Source organism: Sphaeroforma arctica (assembly GCF_001186125.1).
Source record: "Sphaeroforma arctica JP610 unplaced genomic scaffold supercont1.293, whole genome shotgun sequence".
NCBI classification, from domain to species: Eukaryota; class Ichthyosporea; order Ichthyophonida; genus Sphaeroforma; species Sphaeroforma arctica.
The window spans coordinates 22,465-31,984 of record NW_014040265.1 but is presented as its reverse complement, the minus strand read 5'-3'; the positions used below and the strand labels follow the sequence as shown (position 1 = coordinate 31,984).

General features: G+C 43.7%; 2 protein-coding genes across 2 annotated transcripts in view; one reads left to right on the top strand and one right to left on the bottom strand.

Moving 5' to 3' along the window:
- Positions 1–3,459: 3,459 nt before the first annotated feature.
- Positions 3,460–8,587, bottom strand: SARC_04904 (hypothetical protein). The gene is made up of 5 exons (XM_014301248.1): positions 8,193–8,587; positions 6,896–7,007; positions 5,611–5,762; positions 4,778–4,965; positions 3,460–3,976 (listed from the first exon to the last, which is right to left on the bottom strand). The coding sequence occupies exons 1-5, from the start codon at positions 8,463–8,465 to the stop codon at positions 3,784–3,786; spliced, it is 918 nt and encodes a 305-aa protein (XP_014156723.1). The 5' UTR covers positions 8,466–8,587; the 3' UTR covers positions 3,460–3,783.
- Positions 8,588–9,069: 482 nt separating this feature from the next.
- Positions 9,070–9,520, top strand: part of SARC_04903 (initiator tRNA phosphoribosyl transferase) — a gene marked incomplete at its 3' end in the record, with an annotated part of 2,848 nt that continues 2,397 nt past the window's right edge. Inside the window, exon 1 of the mRNA XM_014301247.1 lies at positions 9,070–9,258. Coding sequence (XP_014156722.1) covers positions 9,104–9,258 — 155 coding nt within the window. The 5' untranslated portion in view covers positions 9,070–9,103. The remainder of the gene's footprint in view (positions 9,259–9,520) is intronic.

The following is a 9,520-nucleotide window of genomic DNA, read 5'->3' as shown; positions in this document are numbered from 1 at the left end:
TTCGATCTCGTCCATATTGTCGTTGCCGCAGCCATACAACTGTACGCTATATCGAATATCCAATTCGATATCGTCCATATTGTCGTTGCCGCAGCCTTACAGCCGTACGCTACTTCGCATATCCACTTCGATATCGTCCATATTGTCGTGGCAGCCGCCGAACGCTACAATACATATCCGCTTCGATATCGTCTATATTGACGTGGCAGCCGCTGAACGCTATAATACATATCCACTTCGATATCGTCCATATTGTCGTTACAGTTGCCATAGTTCGCGCTAGTTGTGGGCATTAAGTCTAGCACCTGGTGTCTGACTGAGTCCAGGAGGGGGTCTTGAAATATTTGGCCGATTTGAAGTAAAAGGGTGGTGTGGTCGCCGGTGCGCGTACGGCTAAAAATGCTAGCACCAGGGAATGCGACAAAAAAAAATAGACCTGTAGGGAATGAACATATGGTATGGCTCTCATAGTCGCTGTAGTGGTTCAGGAAAGATTGATGGGAGGAAGTGGTCAGTAAATTCCCGTTTGAAGCTTGGGCCCAGTGAGTCGACAATGGAAGATATGTGCTGAGTCAATTCGGGCCGGTGTTGACAAAACACTGTTACTATCGAATGTTCCATATATTTGCTTGCTGACCTACTAAGTAGAGTACCCACCTCTGTGGTACGGATCGGGTCTGCGCCGTGTAGTGCCGCGGAAAGGGTTAGTGCAGAGTACGAAATACCGAGAAGGACCAGGTTATCTGTCATAATCCGGTCGAGAAGCGAGGATGGGGGTAAGCCAATGCCGCACCAGACCACGGATGAATTCGGTATGTGTTGGGTGGCCTGGATCGGAAGTATCATAGTCGGAACCAACAAGCGCGATGATTTGGTTTGAACCGATATTTGGAAGTAGTACTTCAACAGCGTGATTAGCCGGGGTATGGGGAACATCAGTTGATGTGTCAGGGACGGGTGAGGGTACGGTGGTTCTTCAACATGCTGGAGAAAAGATCCAAGGTGTTCGTGGAGGGTCCAGATACTGTGGAAGTCGTGGCACTCCTGTAATTGCTGAAGGAGGTCAGGGCCAATTGGCGGCAGTTTCTCGAGCCTGGAGTGAGAGTTTTTTTTTTTTGCAAACGCGTATATGCATTTGACTCGTACGGCACGGACCAACGTCGAACTATTGGTGGTGCACGCAGAACAACGGACCGAAGTAGACGCATTTTATGTACAATTCTTGCCACCTTAATAATTGTAGTTGTTCCCTGGCAGTACATTCAAATAAATATCGCGCGCGAGACTCAGTTTTCTCACTAAGCATTTATTGCCAGGTTGTACAATCACTGTCGAAGTTCGTAAGCCACTCGCCAATGTTTGGAGCGAGGAGGTAGTCAATCTTTTTGATTGCCTCAGAGAATTCCGCGTGAATGACGACGACGGCGACGTATTCTAACCGGTAAGAGGTAATTCTGAAATGGATCCGCCTGCCCTAAATTTAGTTAGGATCGACGAAGTCCTGAATCCCCACCTTCTTAAACATGCTGGCACGTCCTTACGCGAAAATTGTCTTTGGCATCTTCATCGGGCATACTAAACATTTGTCCCCTTCCTTTTTATATTCAGTATGTTAGTTGACGCACAGTTCAATTACGGTGCTATCAGTCGTGGATGTTAGCAGCCTGTTGGACTGTAAAATACGCATCACTGGTGTACCGCTCCTATCGTGATTTATTGAACTTAACGGATCCTACGCCACTCTAAGCTACACTTCTCGATCCAGTATATTATTTCCACTCATGCTCTGTCAAATAAAGCGCCGGATGCGCAGTATCGAAGTCACCAACGAACTCCGATCCGCACTGGGTAGGTTAAGGTATCACTTGCGGTATTTGACCGCTATTTTTGGCACTGATTGTCTTAGTCTGGGTGTTATTGAGGCCATCATTTTCGCCATTTGGGTCACATAGAAGAACGAGAAGCTTTGGAAACAGGTTCGGACAAAGTGATGAAACTGAAATATACCAAAACAGTCTACGGCAGATGTATTTTTAGTATATATCGCTAGAAGCCCGCTTGGAGTGTGATTGCACAAATAGTATTTTTGTTTAAGCTCATGCGTACACATCGACGCAAGACATTTTTAATTATTGTTTCCGTCAGCATTGTCACGGGCTTATGTCACGGGCTTATTTACCTCATTTCACATTTTAAAGTGAAGAAAATACAACGTTGATCAGCCTTCACGAATTACGTCTAAAACAAGCAGCAAAAAAATGTTTATAGAAATCAGTGTGTAGTGCAAGAATGCACGCTAGCTGTACTCCAAGCTTCGACAGAATGCATCTACCTCATGATATTTTTCCTAAGCATTGCCGCGTAATGTATTTGAAAGCTTTTTTATATAAAAAAGTCAAAAACTATAGTGTGCGGTAGCTGTAGCCGGATTTGGGCTGACATTTTTTTGTTTATTATGGAACCGTCTAGTCCTATAACACCAAATATTGCGCCCCAGAAAAGTGCAAGACTACATCAACCATGTCAATTATGTAGCGCTTATTGCGGATAAAGGTCATATTGCGGATAATGGTTCGCTATCTCTCATTCAGGGGTTCCATGTAGAACTATAGAAATACTTTATCACAGAGATCGTGTTTCGGGATTGCTTCTGATTTGGAGAGTTGGCAGTCTCTTTTCACGCGGACCATCGATGGGGATTTCGAAAATCCACTGGGCCCCGTCGTTGGTGTTTAAGAAAAAAAACTTGGCTTGGCCGATAGATCGTCCACTACTCCTTCTGCCACTGCGCCGAGACGCCCTAATCAACACTGTCAACAATGCGCTTCGTAAGATATTGTCTTGCTACTTTTTATTTTTAAATTCTCTGCTGATAGATTAGTTTCCTTTTCTTTCTCCTGTCAACTTCAAGCATATCTACTAGTCATCAAAATTAGACCTCGGTAGCTTCTACCAAGACAGAATGTATCAGTCATATCAGTTTCTGATGCACATCCCATCTGTAACTTCGGTTTGAACACGATTTGTTATTTGATATATTTTCTGCCTCACTACTGCATCCAAGACGATAGACGAGATTTGGAATAACAGGTTGAAGATATTTCAAACAATACACATCGACATATTTGAAAGCTTATGGGATAATCTAGTCGAAGTGAAGTCAAATGCTGGACTAGACATATCCAGGACAAAATCTGATGAGGAAGTGTTAAGGTGATTCCGTCTGATTCCTTCGGTCTCAGAAGTTCTCTCAGTCCCTTGTTTGCGTAGCTCCGAAATCGAGTGTATACAACTTCGGATCAAAGCTTGATTACTAAAAATATTGTGAAGGCGCCCCACTGAAATGCGAACGAAAAGTCTTTCACAAATCAAGTTCAGCGTCTGTTATCTTGCCAGTACACAGATTGGAAGCTGCACTGAGAATACGATACCCGTAATTACAGATCTCGAACATTGAATGAGAACATATCTTGTCTGGCATCGTACAAGCCAATCGATGGCATCTATATAGATATCAACTACACATATCCCAGGACAATGGAAAACAGTTTGCAAAAATCTTGCACAATTTTCGGAAACTGTCCTACCTCGAAGTGCAACACACGGTAGTACCACTAATGCAACGCCAGCAGGATGAAAGGGATCGAGTGGTGACATACTAGTCAACATAACTTTGCTGAAGTTGAATGAACGCGGACCATCTCCAAGTATATCAGTAGTGAGGTGCATTTATGTACAGGGTATGTAGCGCTCGAGGCTTGATGAAGAACACAGCTCATTTCACTAAGCAATGAGAAAGGCACTCCTCCAAGGTCGATAGCCGTGTAAAACCCTGATCTCTACAGGCTCCTGATCCACAGACTTACTAGATTCACCATCAGCATCCATCTCAGTCTCAATAGAACGACCGTGGAAGTGCACATACGCGGCATTAGCTGTCTCAGCGGAGTCGAACACCAGAAGCGCGGTTGTATTGCTTCACAAATAGAAGGTTAAAAAATCAAGTTGCAGTGTTAATGAATGACCAACTGTGACCTCGGAGAGTGTATCTGTGCGAAGTATTCGGAAGTACACAAAGAACTCATGATATGGCATTGAGAAATATACCAAAATACATATTAGGCTCTTGAACCAGAGAGAAATTTAGCAAACCCCCTCATATCGTCTCCAAAACAACCCCTCTTCATAGCAGCGTGGAACAGATTCTTCGTAATTCTACCTTGTTGCATCACAATAAGGCGTCAGACCCATCCAACAATAATGGATCAGATTGAAACACTCGAATCAGAAAGTCTCACTCTAGAAGAATGCACTCAATCATCAAATCAGATTGAAAACTGGCAATCATAAGGTCAAGCCAATGCAAATCTCGAGTGGCACAGTGTTTCGAAAACAATGCTTGAAACATGGAGTATATGCGAGGACATCACGTGTATGATACGCAAATACATCACGTATGACATACTAGCGATATAAAATCAGTGCCCATTGTACGTGCACAAAGACACGTATATATGCGACTGGACTCCATTGCGGGTGTAAGCATCGTGAAAATTCATCGTTGACCATAAACAAAAATTGTTAACTAGTCTTGCCTCAGTGCGGTATGCAACAGGTACACTGGGACACGTTCAAAGCATTTGGGTAGGTATTTGCTACAAATTTAGACTGCTTCAGCCCAATTTGAGAAATGCTTCAGCCCAATTATCATTTAAAGCAGGCCATCCGTATTAGGATACATACTCAAACGAATTAAATTAATTTGTGCGTGATGTACCTTTGTGAGCCGGGATTCTCGTGCACGATGCGCTCCACTGTGAGCGGCTTCAAAAAGTTCAGTATAGCGCTGTCGGTTGTATTTTGTGGCAAATTGAAAAACACGGCACATCGACCGTCGTAGGGCTCGCTCAGATTCCCGGGCAAATAGTTGGACCAGTATGTGGGCGGTTGAAATCTCGAATTTTTCTGTGTATGCGAGCGTACGTATGGTCATAGTTATTAAAAGCGAGTGACTAATATGAGTGCGATCATGAGCTGCAGACAAGTGCACCTCAATTGCTATGAATAGCGAGTCTTCAGTCCATTGATATATTTGTGTGCTACTATACCGCGAGTTTAATTTGTCCTCAAGTCGAGAGGTGAACAATACAAACAGGTCATAGTCAAATGTAGGAACGTTTATACGGCGACAATGCACACTATAGCGACTGTGCATGCGTGTTATGGTTATTGCAGATTTCTAGTACTGCTAACGAATTCCTATCAAACGTGATTTACCAAATAGTGCACCATCTCCGACTTGGTTTCGAGTGAGAAAATTTCACTTACAAACTAAGGTTCATCTATTACGGGAGAAGTACCATAGGCGTGCGATTAACGAGCAAGCAGGTTGTGGTACGAGAATGTTCGATATCCAGCACCCGACAAATGTCAACTGCACATCAAACCCACCAGGCCATATCACTAAACGACCAACAACGTATCATCACGAGCATACTTAGCGCCCACCATATACGGAGCCCCGATCTATAGGGTTGCTATGGGGTTTAGGGTTAGCCCTACCCCTACCAGAAAATACCACAGGAACGGTACACGAGAACAATAACATACAATGCTGACCCTCACAGAGGACCCGCAGATCATCATGCCGTCTGTCTGGAGCTCCACTTGTTTCCTTGTGTGGGGACCGGTGAAGAACACGTACCAATTCAGCTTGGCGTTCCTCTGGTACAAAGAACCTGGTGCCGAATAGTCCGGAAAAGCTGTGTATAGGGTAGGTAGGCATGAGGTAGGTATGATTAAAAAAAGGTTGACATTTGGCTGGGCAGGTGGAAGTGGGGTTGATTGAACGAGGGGAAATCAGCCTTTGTAAGGTTTTGTATGAGCGAGTTCGAAAGCACTATATAGCTTCTGTACGTATATTTCGTTCATACTGTCATCGGTTGTGTTGAACCATGCGTACATAGCAAGATTAAACATGACATGTGAACAGTACTAAGCAGCACATGTTGTATTCACAAGCATAGGCGCGTGCTGTGAACGCACATGGCCTATACATTTGACTGCATACATGACACATTGAATGGTATGTGCAGCCCGCAACGAGGGTTCAAAAATCCGGCATCTGCACCAAACCATACATTACTACCCTTTTCCAAGTACACGCCTAGCTGGCCTATTGTACGCTTATACCACACAGACACAGTACTAGCATCTGGGATAGGGACAGTTCGCATCTGATGCCGACGGTCGACACAGCCTTGCACATGTCAATTTACCTTCCCCTGCTATGAGATAGAAGGTAACTCCCTCTACTATTATACATATTCGTGGATAGAAGGCAGATCCGTCTACCACAATACATATTCGTGCATGTGAAAGAAGGGAAATCCGTCTACTATCATACGTATTCATGTATATGAAAGAAAGCAGCTCCCTCTACTAGCATACATATTCGTGTATAGAAGACAACTCCGTCTACTATCATAAATATTCGTGAATAGAAGGCAGTTCCCTCTATTATCATACATATTCGTGCATGGGAAAGAAGGCAACTCCTTCTACTATCATACATATTCGTGTATTGGCATGACGTGAGTACCCACACGTCACATCAAATTACAATTGATTATGAGTACAAATTGCTTGCGTCTGAGAACAGAGAAGGCAATTACGTCACATGCACACACTAAAAAAATAAAATAAATTAAACAAAATGCTCTATACCTCCTTGTGTTAAGTGCAAGCATACTCAATATACTCCATCGTGCTTGATCAACCTATCAACGTTCATACTTGCACTGACAGTAAACAGAACGCTTTATACCTTCTTGTGTTAAGTGCAAGCATACTCAATATACCCCATCGTGCTTGATGAACCTATCAACGTTCTTACCTGCACTGACAGTACCGGGTGTGTACCCAGTGGTGGGGAACTTTTGTCTGATGTCGTCTACTGTGGCACTGGCGGGCACCCCGGTCAACATGACACACACTGTTGTGTGCGGCTGTAGTGGTAAGTGTGTGCGTATAGGGCTGGTGGGGTGAGTCAAGAAACCAATTCTCGCGGTGAGAGTGGGCTTGCATTAAAAAATATTGTTTTCCAGTGAGGTGTTTTACAGCGTACAAGCTATACTAGCCATACGGGTAGTCGTAAAACATACACATGCGCATATCTCTCTCTCGAGGATGCGGAGGTACACACCTACAGATGCTCCGCTGACCACACGGGACGACTCTATGTGTCTCGTCCCCCACATATACGCTAGCTACTTCAGGCATACACTTGTCAGAACGGGTGTGGAAATACACCCAGAGTACCCTGCTCTCTCGAGATGTAAGCAACGAACAAGCTCCCCTTTTCACACGAGTAAGTCAACACCTCAACCGACTACCCACACAGATACACGGATATATATATATTTCATGGTCCAAATATTAGCTTAGCGGCATGCGTCTCTGTACGCAGACTCTCGTCTCACGCACATGCGGCTTATACACCTGATTAGTTCATGCTCTATTGCACCCCTAATGAAAGTACCTGGATTGACCTCGCATGTACAAGCCCCCCCCCCCCCCCTCGTCCTAACTCACCCATGGATAGGATGGTCTATACATACATCACACGTTTCTGTGTCCCTGGCGATGCACATATTACCACGCGTGTGATCTATGCAGAATACACAGCAGGTCTATCGGACGTCTGAGTACAAAGAGAGACAGGGCTCGTGTGCATGCGCTCCTATACACGCCACTACCCACTGCTGCATAGATAGAAATAGCTACGCTTGTATTGGGAATGAAGCTATCTTCTCGCACTAAGAGCACGCGTTACACCAGGGGTTGAGGCAAGTTAAAACCGCTCAATAGGATTATTTGGTGGTTAAAACACTAAATCACATAGTATCTGGTGTGCTTATAGTGTTCAGTGGTGCACTAAGCTCCACACTCGATACCGTTTCCTTTCAGACCCCGAGAAGAAATGTTACAACAAGTAGTTTATCATTTCTGGGCCCGAATTCTGCTGGCAATGAAAAAGGAATAGACATACACATCACACACCATATTATAATCACTGAAAGCAAATTCATGCTTGCACGTGAGATGAAATAGAGCACATCTCTTTGTCTATACGCGTGGGATCGCATATTACTGTACGTGTGGGCGTATCTCATCTGCGTACAGGCACACACCTTGGGTATCGGCTTTTCGGTACTTTCAGTAGCTGTTGAATAACTTCTTGCATGCAACCCCCTTTGGCTATTCGAAATCTGTCTGTTGTCTTGCCTACTTATTTGTTGTTTGTTTGTAATATGGGAACATATAGTTGGAAGTTGTGCGATTGACCTACTTTCAGCCGAGTTCAGGTATCTGCTGGTGTGTATACTACACCTCATGTGTGACCATTGTGATTGCAGGAGCGATCGCATCCCCAAGCGTCCCATTGTAGTTGGAGCTAACAACATGATTAACGGATAGCTCTGCTGCTAGCGTGCTAATACTGGGTATATACTTGTGTTTATATATTTTAACAGGAAGTATCGAATCCTGGACTATCTATTTAGCTAGTTATTTGTAAATACATAGCCTTCTAATGTTTATTTAGAAGGCTAAAGTACAGAATGTCCCTTTTCTTGTTCTCAGAATAGGTGGCTATTTCATGATATCCGCATTGCATTCACGTGCATTGAAAATCGCGGGCAATCGAATCGGCCAATGAAAACGACGTTGTCCCAGAATATCACTAATAGCGTAGGGTATATACATAGCGTAGGGTATATACACATGAATATATACACATACATGCAACTTGAATGTTTAAATAGATAAATACATCGAGAACACCTTTATGAGCAGAACGCATAACAGGATTTAATTATTGGATACCAGTAAAGACAATTATAGAGACTTATATAGTAGAGCGGAGTACCTACATGCATGCACAGTTGCATACTTCGCAAACGCCCACTTAGAACCTTAGGACTTGAACGAGCAAACGTACACGCACAAGGTTCATAAAGCCTGCGGTCAAATCTTATAGCAGTTTATTAAAAATATAAGTATTAGTGAGGCTTACAAAGCGCATATTGTGTAAATTAAGAAGATGGCGTCGGAGCAAGCGTACTTTAAAGACCTACAGAATCTGCGGAGTGAGAGGTTGTCGCTTTTTAACCGCACACGCTCAATTGCTAAAGACAGTGCGTTTGTAAGCGATGTTAAGGCTTCGTATGGGGATCTGCCTCTGGTAGCCAATTTGAGGTATGTATTTCTCTGGGAGTGCATGTTCAATCAACTGAGGAGTATTTGCCTATTTGTATCCGCCAGAACCGTCCTTGAACATGGATAGGTATCCGCGAGGGATTGATAGCACGATCTCCACAAGATTGATACTCGAAAAAAAAAAATGAAGGGGTAGATAAATGCATCCACAAACTACTCTCTGATTGCATTAATCTGTTTTTTAAACGCTTCGCTTTGTGAGTTAAATGCACTTGCATTTATGACCTAATGAATGGCATAC